Consider the following 14,019-nt stretch of genomic DNA (forward strand, 5'->3'; position numbering starts at 1 on the left):
AGCATCCAAACACAAACAAAGCATATGCACATGATTACTTAGCACATCGCTGCACGTTATAACATTATACAGGAAGAGCATCAAGGACATTAATATTTCTGTCTAGTTCAACTAATGGGGAGATACAAATATTTCCTCTTGATACGTTCCACTTTGTGCATTTGTGATCCCACTTCGTCGGGCACCCTCGATGCTTGAACACATCTTTTTCTGCTATTATGGCATTGTCCATATCTCTGGCCCATTTCGAGTATTTCGGCAGGACTCCGGTCCCCCACCCCTGAGCAATGTTTCTTTTTGCCAGAGCAAACCCCAGGGAGGCCCATGTACGTTCGGTATGAGTCAGGTCTGTGGCTTCCCACACATCTATTGAACAAAGTTGTGGGGATAGTGTGATAGCTTTCCCACCCACTCTCACCAGCTCTGAAACAATTTCCCCCCAATACAGTTGTAGCAGCGAGCAGTCCCAGATTATATGAAAGAAAGTACCTTCGGATGTACACCCCCTAAGGCAACTAGAGTCATTTTGACAGCCCATCTTGACCAGTGTATGTGCAGCAAGGTAGGATCTCTGAAGAACTTTGAGTTAGACCAGTCGGAGACGCATGGGGTTTGCGACCACCCGAGGGGGAGGAGAGGGCCTCTTACCAGTTATCATCTTCTAAGTAACCAAGGTCTGTTTCCCACTGTTGACGAAGCCGGGTTAACGGATCAGGCTGGTTGTTCACAAGTTTGCGGTAGGTAAGCGAGATCGCCTTACTTGTCAGGGGTTCAGTCAAAAGTCTGTCCTCCAGTGGGGAGGCCTCAAGCAGATTCTCCCCCTTAGGGACCACAGAGGTGAGTGCGTGTCGGATCTGAAGGGACGATAAGTTTCGGACGCGGCTAGCTGATATTCTTTCAGAAGATTTGTAAACGAGACCATAGCGTTGCGTTTCCATAGGTCCCGCACCAAGGAAAGTCCTATGAGGTCCCATTTATCAAACCCTGGACACCTGCTCAGTATGCCAAGTTGTTCGGATTCCCACAGGGGGGTGTGTAGTGTAATTTTATTGTGCCAGTCCAGTTTCTTAGTTACAGTATACCAGGTTGTCACCGTATGTGCGGTGGGGCCTGTGAGGTGCAGTCTCTTGGGATTGGAATAGAGTGCGTGTTGGTAACCTCCCGTGGACAGAGCCCATCTATCCGTGCGGAATGCCGGCTTCAGCGGGGGGGGGGGGCAAAAACCCATTGGTTCACTACAGCAAGCTGAGCGGCACAATAATACAGCCGTAGGTCGGGCAGTGCGATCCCCCCATCGTACCATCCTCTAGTGAGCTTACGTGTTGCTATACGTGGGCATTTCCCGTCCCAGAGGAGGTTTCTGACCTCGCTCTCGACACTGACAAACCTCTTTTTTTTAATCTATCAGCTTTGCAGTGGTTACACATTAACAAAAAGAAATGGTGGTGACCCCATCAGTCCATGTGCGCGTACGTCGGTAATGATGCAGGTACATTTATTTCATTTGTTTTATTTAGTGTTCCAAGATGGTGGCCGCCACTTGGAGGTGTACATAAAAACATATATGATTTTTTTTTTCTCTTAAAGAAAGCAGAGCAGCCTGACAGCAAATGACAGCTGTGGGTCCCTCAAAAATGTAACACCAAAGAAAGTGTGAAAAAGTCAGGCTGGGACAACAATGGAGGAGCTGGTAGGGAAGAGGACAATGCAGGAATGTGGGCTAAGAATGTTGGTTGATGAGCAATGGAGAAGAATAAGATCAGGGGAGAATGGAATTAAAGAGAACAAAAGTTCAGGTGGGGAAAAAGATCGCACAAGCTGTGGGTGTGGGGAAGAGGAAGCAATACGGAGCACATCGGAGGGATATGATTAATTGAAGGGGTGAAGAAATACATGAAGGAGAGAGCAAGAAAACATAGGCAATCATCAAGTGCTAAAGGAAAAAAAAAAAAGTAGGTCCCTGAATGTGAGCGGTGGAAGGATACAAGTCATCCAATCAAAAGAATTAAAAAAGGCTGTGCTCCAGGGGAAATGCAAGGAGAAGAAGGGAAGCCATCAAATAAGAAGAAAGCAAATAACAGTGACAAGAAAGCCAACTAATGGTAAGCAAAGGGCTGGTGCTAGGCCCTCCACCGTACGTTTTTGGTATTGTTCACTAGAGATCTTTCGCAAACAAGACAGATAAAAGTTGTCTGTAGGCACATCTAAAAATGAATCAAGCCGAAGAAAGGCAGGACTCTGAAGAGCTCCTCCTTACACTTGACTTATGGTACAAATATGAGCTATCAAAGACTAAGGAGAGTGCACTTCAAAATCCTTTCAACCTATTGAACCAAGTTCGGGACAGATATTATGGTCAAAAGGCTACACACACCGAATGGCTTAAAAGAATTTGATTAGCACATATGAACAGTGCTGTTTAAGGACCGACCACCAAGGATTCCCAGCATGACAGCAGGAAATAATTCAAGCATGTGAATCAATGAAAGATCTAATGCTGGATAAATAATGTGATAAAATATAGTTCTAGAACATTGATCAAATGAATCTGAAGTGGTTGCCTTTCATCAGTCCCTTTTTTAAAGCATGATGTCGCCAGATCTTGGCAACTAGCCACAGGACAGCAGTCTCATACCAAATGAGAGTGGACACCAACAATAAATAAAATAATACAAATCACAAGGACCATATTCCATAGGAAAAGGCACAGTGGTGTGAGATACAAACAATCATACTCCACTCCTAACCATTCCTGCAAGTTTAGAAAGATTAAAAAACTAACTGTTTTCAGGTGCAGGACTTCCCTGCTTGTCCTCCTCTGGAGTGGAAGTTTTGGCTTTCGGTGGCTCACACACCATGTCCTCATCCTCCGTCAAATCAATGCACTGACGGCTTGATACCCGTGGGCCAGGGAGATCTACATTTCTGACTACATGACAAAAAGATAATAAATTACTTTCTGCTCTTATTTCTTAAAATAATTTTATTTTTTATAAAACCTGTACATAAAAAATAAGGAACAATATTGAGATGACATCCAATACAATCTCTTTATTGTCATTCATTAGTTTTTATTTTCTGTTTGGAGAAAAGTATGAAATCATTAGCAAAAAGCATGGCACAATTAAGTAAAAGTGGACAAGCTAATATTTTATAAAAACGCATTGTTACTGTATGCAAAATAATCCAAAACAACATTAATTTACTGTGCTTTTAAAATACCAATATTTTTTACAGCATAGTATTTGGTTCTATATTTGTTGAGACAGCCATGAGTCCGAAATGGACCGAGTATTTCATTACTAATAACATTTGCAGAACATATGTATACTTGTCTTCAGAGTTCAGGGTAGGGGAAAACCATCCAACTGTAGTGCCAATCTGCTAGTCTAACTCAACAGGGGGATGAGGCAATCAGCAACTACACCAAATGATGGGGTGGCAGCACCTCAAAACCTATTTATCATGGCTATGCATCCTGGTCTCAATGCTACATAAGCAGGTGCGATAGTTCAGTGTAGCACATCATACGATTGTTTTGTGAATTCCTGTTTGGCTTTCTCCAATGTCTTCACAGAGATAAGCTTATTTGTTTTTAGAGGATATTAAATATAGGCGCGCTATCTAGGACATGGCCCACCGCACCACATCTGTCCTCTATTTCATCAACAGTGGTTGCACATGTGACTACCAGAGCATGGCAATCCTGTTTTTCTCCAGCAATGCTAGGTCTGAAAACTGTCTTTTGGATTTCTTGGAGTCATACTTAATCTGTGCCACTACCCGTTCCAATTTTAAGTCAAGTTGGGACATTCTCAGACCATATGGGAAAAGTCAGAATCAGATAGACGGCATCTTGGGAAATGTACAGATAGCATTCCAAGATTACACATAATCTAAAGGGGTTGAAATATGTGTGGTGGAGGTAGTGAAATTGTATCAATGTACATGTACTCTATCAAGAGGCTCGGGACACTTGGGCTGTTTTGTTCTCCAGTTCTGTCACTTCGTGTGTATATCCCCTTCAGCAGCCTTTCAGCTGTCAGTTGAATGTATAGCCTCAATATCTGCCCTATGTCTTATAAACCACGTCAGAAGGGTTTGCAGAACTTCATCGATAGTGGCTCCATTCTGCAGGTCCCCACCATTGCTGAATACTTCTTGTCTGTCTGGTGTGTAAGGAATCCTCCTGAATGTCCTCAAATGGTCAGAGGGCACCAGAGAGGTACAGCTATCCCAATGTCCACAGTGCATAGTTGCTCAAGGGGTTTTATTGTGGTCATCAGAGTGTCCCTGTTTATCAGACAGCATATAGGCACCTTGAGGGTGTTGTCATAGTCTAAGGTATCTAACCCAGCAATGAAGGGCTGTGGTGAGCAATTTAGGAGTAAGCCTTCTGTGTTATAGTAAATATACTTTTTTACACGCACCATCATCACTGGTTTCTAGGTATGTGACTGTTTAGAGGAGAAAAATGAAAACCAAAATAATCGGTTAAAGATCAAAGGCTTTAAGAAATAGCCATGTTTTAAGTTGCGAGGAAGACTGAGTAGAAAACTTAGATTTTAAACCAGCAGAAACAAAATTCCACTGTCTCACTGCTGAATATGTAAAAGATTGACCACCCACTCTTAATTTCTTAATTATCAGAACAGTAAGGTAGTTCAAGGAGGAAGGTCTCAAGGTTGTTATGGGAGAGCTTCTTTGAAGACGATTGCTGATGAATCCAGGAGAATAATTCAACAAGGTCTTTAGAACAATAACAGCGGATTTGAAACTGTACACGCTGTTGAATTTAAGCCAAAATAACTATTGAAGCAAACGCTTGGAATGGGTGCCACGGGGGCATCCGAGAATCAAACATGCTATGTTTTTGATGACCTGGAGCTTCTGCAGGAGACATTTGGAAAATCCAGATACAAGGAATTCCCTTATCCCAGGCGAGATCCAATCAACGGTTTGACTTCAGTATGCTTACAGTCTAAGGATATTAAATGAAGAATCTTCTGTAAGACTTCAAGATGTTAGGTGCATAATGATAATAAGGAAGCTATTTGAGCTGAAAGAATTGACTGATTGTCGTCTACCATGAGATTCTTAACAGTCTTTGAGGGAGCAAGACTAGCGGCTATTTCGGAGGGCCAGTTGCCATCCAGCCAAAAGGTCATTACAGCTGTTCACAATAGGCACCTCAGTTTTTGCCACATTCACTTTGAGTTTGTTGCTCCCATTACATTCCAAATAGATTAGAGACTATTCACAATGCACTAGTGTTGGGTCTCAAACTCTCCAAGTGCAGTTAATGAATTTAGCCTCATGGTTGTTAGCACTGGGACCCCACTTAACAATATGTTTCAGCTCAGCTACATGTACTTCCCATTCTACCATGTGAGAGCTAAGAGTATAGAATGCATGTCCTTAAAGAGAGCAGGTGGCATATTAATTGGTAGATTACAAAAAAAATAATTAGAGCAGATAGGAGAGCAGTACCATTTTTTACTATGAAATTCTACCCATCGCTGACAATGGCAATGCCTTCAGAACCATGCCAAACATCTAATGGAATTCTAGGTCCTGTTCACATTCTTCTCCAACAGATTCAAGTCAGACAAAGGCAAATGTGATAACCTCTCCAGTGCATCTTTACCCAGCTTGAGCAGTACCACTATCACCTACTCTAGTACTATTAGGAAGTGCACCAGTGTACCTCTTGTCAGTGCCCCCTGTGAGCATAAGTTTGTGGGCAGGCGTACGGAAGTACGGCGAAGGGGTGTGGTCATTCGACATGTGGTTCTGGGCATGGTTGAGTGTAGGCCTTGACAAGGAGGTAACTGATGCGTGTGTCTCTGGTGTAGTGTCTGCGCCAGCAGTCACGCTATGTGCGATGTTGCTATGTAGCATCCGACGGAGTGCAGCCTCGGCTGAGAGGTACATGAGGGTGTGCAAGCCCGTCCGGGATCATACATGCCAACTTGTGTGTGTGTTGCTATTTTCGCAGCATAAGCCAAAGGTCTACCCTCAACTCTACATCTGTGTCCGCACTGTCCTTACCATAGGCCTACACACACATGGCCGTCCACCTTCAGCGCACAACATCACTGTGTCGTTGTCAGGCTTGTGGCCATGCGCAGATGGGCATGACAATGGTGTGCCGTCGGGGTGCAAGTGATGCAACCGCGCTGCGCACACTAGTGAATAGGCTCGGGGGAGGGAGGAGCAGAAGTGAAGCTACATAATACACATTGATGCCGCTCATTTGCAACAAGCAGTAAATGTCATACAGGAATCAAAAAGTCACACACATCACACACCAATGAACCAGTGAGCTTCCCAATACATCATGCAGAATCAACTATTGACTCATGTCTCTCTGCACAGTCACAGGTGACCAAGGAGATGCACTCAGCCCTTGGATGATGACGCCCCTCCAAGCCCCGAACACACAGGCCCATAGACTGTACAATACGGCCTACAAACGCACCAGGGGCATCGTGGAACGCACATTTGGCATGTTGAAGTCACGTTTCAGGTGACTGGACGTCACAGGTGGAAGGCTCCTGTACAGCCCTGACATTGTGTGCAAGATGATCGTTGCATGTTGTGTGTTGCACAACATATGTGTACGCAGCAAGGCACCATGGAGACCAGTTCCAGAGGCACTGGACGATGATGATGAGGATGAGGCAGGTGAAGCACACCTCACTGCAGCTGCAGCAGGAATAGCCCGCAGGGACAACATCATTACAAATTTCTTCTGATGAGCACGTCACATTGTGACAGTCCTTGGCAATCATGGGACAGAATAACCACAGGCACAGCATGTGCAAATAAATGCATTCCAAAATAACATTCCCTAAGTGCATGTCACTAATCTGTTCGGGCACATCGCTCAGACAAGTGTGAGTGCGATATGTGTTGATAGCGATTTTATGATGTGTTCATGGATGGTGGGTGTGTCACCTCTGTCCAGAGGGGCTGTTTGGGGTGTCATGTATTCGAAATGCCAGTTCTGTGTGTCACAGTTAGTAGGGTATCCCACTCTTCGGCGTTTCACGTGTGTCCAAGTTCATTTCATTTTGGCTGCCATTTGTGACCTACAGGCGACAACAGGGCTCCTTTTGGGGTCAGTTATGTACCACCATGATGCAGGGATGCCCCCTATGACTCAAGTCTTCAACATGGGCAACATATACGTAAGCAGGAGTCACTGCCCCTACATTCGTCCACGCTGTCATTATTGATTGATCATGGCAATGACACGTCTGTGTGCAGGAGAGGTTACCTGTCCCTCTGCAAGCTGAAGGGGAGATGCGGTTTCACTGTGTGTTCCATGCATGTGTCTGCATTGGCGCAGTTGACATGCAGACTTTATGTCAATGTACACTGTGACTGTGAGGAGATGCCTATGTGATGCGGGACAATGGTCATTTGTTCTACGTCACGGATGTTGGGTTGTGCTCGAACATTGTCATCTCACCGTTTTTGTACTCGGCTTTTACGGTGCCTTTTACCGCATGACGCGTGAGTATTGCAGGCCTATCGGCGGTTATCGCTGATTTTTGTATCACTCTTGGCCTCATCACAGCTTTTTTTGCGTTCATGCTTCCCATTTTTGCGGCGTCGCTTTGGTTTTAATGCGGTCATTTTATGCGCTGTCGTGGGTCTATCGCATGGTGCCGCCGTGTTGTGAATACCGCGTTAACAGTGTTATTCTCCCGCGATGGACTGCGATGTGAATAGTTGCGTTAAGCTACTTTTGCGGTAGTTATTACACGTTCTTGAGAATATGCCCCTCATTGTTTTTGATTAATTATTAGAGTACAAATATTAGAAAAATTACGAGGAGGGTTTTGGAGATATGATTTTTCAAAGATTTTATCGATTTTAATTCTAACCGCAAACAAGCATTGGTTAACAAAAAGATAGTAGACTTTTCAAAAGTTTGTGAAAGTTAGTACGACTACTCTGTGCCAGCTTGGGCGACCAAATCCGACAGGATGGAGGTCTGGGGGCAAATTGGGTAGATTTGGACAGTTACCTGGCCACTAGAGCGTTTTTCAGTCAAGGGCCAGCCTTTACAGCACGACTGCCGTAGATATTACAATGAAGTGGTCCTGATCCTGGGGGTGCAGGATGAAAAGATGCTTAAGGATGCTCCGGTTGTGATGCGGTCGACGAGGGAGCATTTTTGGTGGTTCCTTGGTCCATGGGAGATGTGCAGCTACTTGGGCCACAGAAGTCAGGCCCCACGAAGTCCTCTATCTGGGGGTCGAAGCTCGTCTTCCACTCTCCAGCAGCAATGGTTGAAGCAAAATCCTTTTGTGGGGCCAGTGTCCTTCTGGAGCAACCAATCCAGACTTTGATGACATTCCTGGGTCCAGTGGACTCGGGTGCAACTTTTGGCAACTGAAGATCCGTTTCCTGGGGTTCCCAGCGGCAGCTAGCAGCTTCTCAGGTGGCTAGCACTTTGCCGGTTTGGGCTACTTTAGCTCTTTTTCCCCAGAGGTGGTTCCAGGATATCAGGAGACTTACCCTTCAAGCCACTGCTTTGGTCTGGAGATAACCATTTCCCCAAGCTTGGAGCCACAGGCTCAGTTCAAACGTTGCTAGCCCAAAGTGCAGTAGGTGCAGTCCAACAGACGGTGCAGCCTTTCTTTATGTGATTCCAAGGAAAGCAGGGAAGTCCTTCTTCAGTCCTCTTTCCAAATCGAGCTTGATCTGAGAATCCAACATGCCAGTGGTGCCCATTTTACCACATAAAAGTGCCCAGAGGAGACAACGCAGTCACTAGCCAGTGGGCATGTGGTAATCCCCGAGTGCACCATTGTGGCTACTCTCAAGATGTTGGGACCCTTCCTTGGAAGTAAGAAGCTCAGATGCCCACCCTAGAGGTGTGGCTTCCTGGGGTCTACACACACATGGTAATACCAGTTTTGGTACCGGTCTTCCTATTGTACACCTGTCTCCAGCTTGTCTAACTAAACAATGAGCAGCCACTCTGGTATGTTATCACCATTTGTCCATCAAAGGCGACTTCCCCTTTGAAGCTCGCCTTTTGAGCCAACCCCCCCCCAAGATGTTTCCCCGAGAGGGAAGGTGACACCTCTCCTAGCGGCAGGCAGTGTTTGATCATTTCCTGGGAGTTGTTAACACCACTCCCCAGGCGGTTAGAAAGCTGTCTGTGGGTCCCTGCTCATATGAGGCTCCAGGACCACTAGTTTAATGCCACTATTAATTTGATACCTTACAGTACCCAGTTAGGTAGTCCTATTCCGTAGTTAGCCGGGCTGGGATGCTACCTGGAACCCTGTATTAGCAAACGGGGCTACTAACTTTTCCCCAGCAAAACAATAATTTGGAGGTTTTGCTGTTAAGACATTATTAAATATATATATATGTCCCACTTAACAATATACTGCTCCCTCCCAAAGGGCTTTACAGATCTTCCTTTGGAAAGACTTACATATAGTGTTAAGGGAGGTGGTGGCTTTGCCATTGGTTTTAATGGCAAAGTTGAACTATCAGTGTGACACTACCCTTCCAGTCTGTAGTGGCATGGTGGGAGCCATGTTGCACTTTTGATACTCTTAGGATGACACAATCAGTGCACAGCCCTGGGTAGTCACTCTGCCTTACATGCCCCAGATACCATATACTAGGGACTTATAAGTAAGCCTTTCCTTGCCAATTGGGGTAGCCATTTCGACAAAAACACTTTGTAATGGGTAAGAAAATTGGCACTGAGGTTTCAGAGTCGAAAATCCAACAGCACCAGCCCAAAATAAGAGGGTGAACATACAAAAACAGTAATTTCCTCACAATAGCGACCATCCAGATAGCTTATGTTTACCTAATTTCTTCTGCTGTGAAAGGGTTTTTCACAGTTTCTGTACAGCCCTCCAGCAACATCACCAGACCTGCTGATTCCAGGTAGGTGTGCATCAGCACAGATTCTGTGGGAGCACCTCGGGTGTAAAGAAGTGTTCAGTAGTCTACAAATATATTACTGACCTCTGGTTGTGAATTCACTATGTCTCACTCAGTTTTTAGTTGATGTCCGTTCTGGTCAACAGTTTTGTGGCTATACATGAAGCAAGCGGCATACAGGCTTTATTCCCCATGGGGCGTATTTTATTTATATACTGTTTATAGTCAAAGCAGCCCAATCGCTCAAATTGGTAAGTAGGGCCTGTCGATCCTCCTTCGAGGGCCGGGCCTGCACTAAAGACCTGTTCTACACCTTTTCTTTCTTGTTTGACTTTTTCAAAGTCTCACAATACTGTGTCCCTAAACTCTTTGGGGGCTTTATGCATTCCCCTCTATCACCATCTTAAATGCTTCCCAATCTCCACCCTTGCCTGCCACTGAGTTTCCATCTTCTTGGAAACAATCATCTATTGCGTCTTTCACTGCACCACTAAAAGCCAAATCCTGCAGAGCTGCCACCTGTAACCTTCACAACAGTATCAGTGTTAGCAGCATACCCCTGTTGATTGTGATATGAAAAAGATTGTGATTGGAAGTCTCATACCGATATTCTCATTAAAGTACCCTTAGTAGGAGGAGCCTAGCGCGCAACCAAGATGGCCGCGTAGGTGCGAGGCTCCCGAGAACCTCCGCAACCTTCTACGATTATCCTGAAATTATCCTGCCCTGGATGAGGGGACTATGTTGGTGAACCTGAGCTGAGGTGGCACCCGTTTCCCGCTTCCGAATCGGACCTCGGACACCGGAGTGAGCACCGATTGAGGTTGGCGGCCTTCCCCTCGCCGGACCCCGGATTTGCGCTGTGGGGTGATCCAGTGACAAAGTGAACAACAGCGGCAGGCAGGGCCTGGCGACTCGCGTACCCCGCACTTTCGCTTTCGCTTTCGCACCACCTTGTCGTCTCTGCGAGGTTGGGTCGCGGAGCCCTTGGTGTTGGTGTGGTGTGGCCTTGCTGGGAGACCCTGCCTGCCTGCAGGCTGTGATCCACCCCGCTGCTCTGAGGGGGCCCCCCCGGAGCTCGTGGCCCTACTTTCCTGCCCTACACGACGTGGCTGGTGCGACTGGGAGATTGGTGGCCATGGCCACGAAACAAGATGGAGACCGGGCAAAGACCAAATCGACCCGGCGTGGCGCCGTCCATCAGGCCAACAGTATGGACTGCAATACCCTCCAGAAGGGATCTCCCGATGGACCGCGCAAGTCCCCTGAGAGCCCTCCTGATGCCCCAGACCTGCCCGCAGATCTGACTCTGCGAGATGTCATGGGCGCCATTGCCGAGATGAAGGCCTCGGTGGGCCAGCGGTTTGATACACTGGCGCAGAAGATTGACTCGGTCCTCGTGGATGTTGGCCTGGTGAGGGCCGATCTTTCCAAAACCAACGACCGAGTAGATTCTTTGGCCCACACCGCATCGGGCCTAACGACAGATGTGGCGGCCTTGCAAACAGAGGTGCGCCGGCTTAGTCAGGCGAGTGCGCTTATGGATCGACGCCTGGAGGACTCCGAGAGTCGGGCACGGAGGAACAACATCCGCATTATCGGGGTGCCCGAGGGACGCGAGGAGGCGGCGGCGGATCTCTTTGTGGAGGACCTGATTGCTACCCATCTCCAGCCACGGGGGCTGAGCAAATTCTTCGCTGTGGAGAGGGCCCACAGGGTTCCCGGGGGAAGGCCGAAGGTCGGAGCCCCTCCGAGACCTCTCATCGCCCGGATTTTCAATTTTCGGGATAGAGACGCTATCCTGCAAACCTCCAGACTGCATGGACCGGTCAAGCTTGACAATATGGAGGTTAATTTTTATCCTGATTTCACCCCAGCGGTCCAGAAGCAGAGACTGAGCTTCCTAGGCGTCAAACGCCGTCTTCGGGACCTAAACCTCAAATACGCCATGCTTTTCCCGGCCAAGCTGCGTGTGGAGGTGGATGGTCGCACGCACTTCTTTGATCGTCCCGAAGCGGCCGGGGACTGCCTGGATACTCTGCCCGGGGATCGTGATCGGGGGGGGCGGGGGGGGGGGGGGGGGCGGCGGGGGGAGACGGCACACTGGATCGGGACTGAGGGTCTAATATTGGGCCTCACTCTGGACGAAAATGATGCCACTTTCGATCCTGCGTCAGTTTTTGTAAGTTCCCCTCCTATGGAGGTTGTGTTGGGTCTATTGGGGGTTCTCCCTCCTCCTCTAGGGAGTTTAGTTAGTCTAACTATATATGGGGCGACAGGCACACTGCACGTTGGGGGGGCTGTTCGGGCTCGTGCAGGGAGGGGGGAGTTCTGTTGGGGTGGGTGGGTAGGGATGGGGTGTTGTTCGTTTTTATCACAAGGCAAACGTATTTTTGTGTTAGTTCTAAAGTGCTCTCCGGGGGACTAATGATGGCTTCTGTATATGATGGGGGGTAGGGAACTAACTTTGTTGTCTTGGAATGTGAATGGACTGGGGGACAGGATCAAACGGGGTGTGGTCCTGCAGTTTTTGAAGCGAATCTCGCCCGATGTAGTCTTTCTGCAGGAGACACACCTCATTGGCAACTCCTTCTGCGCCATGAATCGGCGTGGCTATCGCCTAGTGGCTCACTCGGGCTTCACGTCTGGCTCAAGGGGTGTGGGCATCATGGTGAAGAACTCGCTCCCGTTGGAGATTGATGAGGTGCTCCACGATGACAGGGGACGTTACACGGTCTTGGTGGGAAGACTGGAGGGCAAAGTGGTTGTCTTTGTGTCAGTATACATCCCACCGGGGCTGCAGTCGACCACCTTTGCGGACCTTGGGCGCCTTCTCCTTGGCCTTCCGGGGGGGCTTTTAGTTGTGGGGGGGGATTTTAATGCGGTGGTATCTGGGTCTGTGGATCGTCACCCCCCTAGGGACCTCCCCCGGGCACAGGCGTGGCTACCCGGCCTCTTGGATACATTTGGATTAGTGGACTGCTGGCGTTTAAAACACCCCACGCAGCTGCAGTACACTTTCCACTCGGGAGCCCATGGTAGTCTCTCACGACTAGACTATGTCCTTGTCCCGGCGGCCTATGTTGGGAGGGTGGGAGAGGTGCGCCATTTGCCGCGGGGTATTTCGGACCACTCCCCGCTCCTACTGCACTTTGATGTTTTTCCGAGGGGTGAGGGTAGGGTGGTCCCAATCAATCCTTGGTACCTGCGCGACCCCACCATTCGCGCTGAATTGATTAAATCCCTTCAGCGATATTTTGATGAGAATGTGGGGTCCGTGCCTTCGGCTGTACCGCTATGGGAGGCCTTCAAGACAGTACTCCGAGGGGAGGCCCTATCCCTTATTTCCCACGCCCGGAGGCGCGAGCGGGAGGAGGTGACCCGGATGGAGGCTGAAATAGCCGAGTTGGAGGGTGATTTAGAAGGTGGGGTGACGGATGCCGCATTACATGTCCTCCAACTCAAGCAAGCGGCCTATAGGGCCCTCATCACGGAGGCGGCCAGGGGCCTCAGTAGAGAGCAACAGGGGCGACTGTATGATGTGGGTGATAAGGCTGGTAAACTTATAGCGTGGTTGGACAAAAAAGAGAGAGCGAATCGTGTGGTCCCGCTGATTGAGAAAACGGATGGTGTGTGTGTAACTGAGCCAGAAGAAATCGTCTCCTGCTTCGCGGATTATTTCCGTGGGGTGTATTCCCCGGTGTCTCCCTGCTCGGAAGAGGATTCCCGTGCCCTGCTCAGTGATATCGCGCTGCCGTCCCTTTCCGGGGATGACAGGGTGTCGTTGGACGCCGCTCCCACCTCCGACGAGATCGCCCTCGCCATACGCTCGGTCGCTTCCGGCAAGGCCATGGGTCCGAATGGTCTCCCTATCGAGTTGTACAAGTTGCGACCGGATACGCTGGCGCCCCACCTCCGGGCTATGTTCCTGGCGGCACACTCGGTGGGCTCCCTCCCGCTGGACCAGCGTCTGGCTACAATCGTGGTCATCCACAAGGAGGGGAGACCTCGGGACCGGGTTACATCCTATCGGCCCATTTCGCTACTGAATGCGGAGCCCAAGATTCTCGCCAAGGTACTGGCCAATCGGCT

At 48.4% G+C, this 14,019-nt stretch overlaps 1 protein-coding gene across 17 annotated transcripts in view; it reads right to left on the reverse strand.

The window, feature by feature from the left end:
• LOC146796177 (uncharacterized) overlaps positions 1-14,019 on the reverse strand; it is a 1,057,178-nt gene that overhangs the window by 58,364 nt on the left and 984,795 nt on the right. For 16 of the 17 annotated variants that reach the window (XM_085628582.1, XM_085628595.1, XM_085628592.1 and 13 more), the window contains one exon: positions 2,783-2,929. The exons of the other annotated variant lie outside the window; for it this stretch is intronic. In XM_085628582.1, the coding sequence (XP_085484708.1) occupies positions 2,783-2,929 (147 nt within the window). The remainder of the gene's footprint in view (positions 1-2,782; positions 2,930-14,019) is intronic. 17 annotated transcript variants of the gene reach the window in all.

This window comes from Triturus cristatus, chromosome 10, assembly GCF_964204655.1.
Source record: "Triturus cristatus chromosome 10, aTriCri1.1, whole genome shotgun sequence".
Taxonomy (NCBI): Eukaryota; Metazoa; Chordata; class Amphibia; order Caudata; family Salamandridae; genus Triturus; species Triturus cristatus.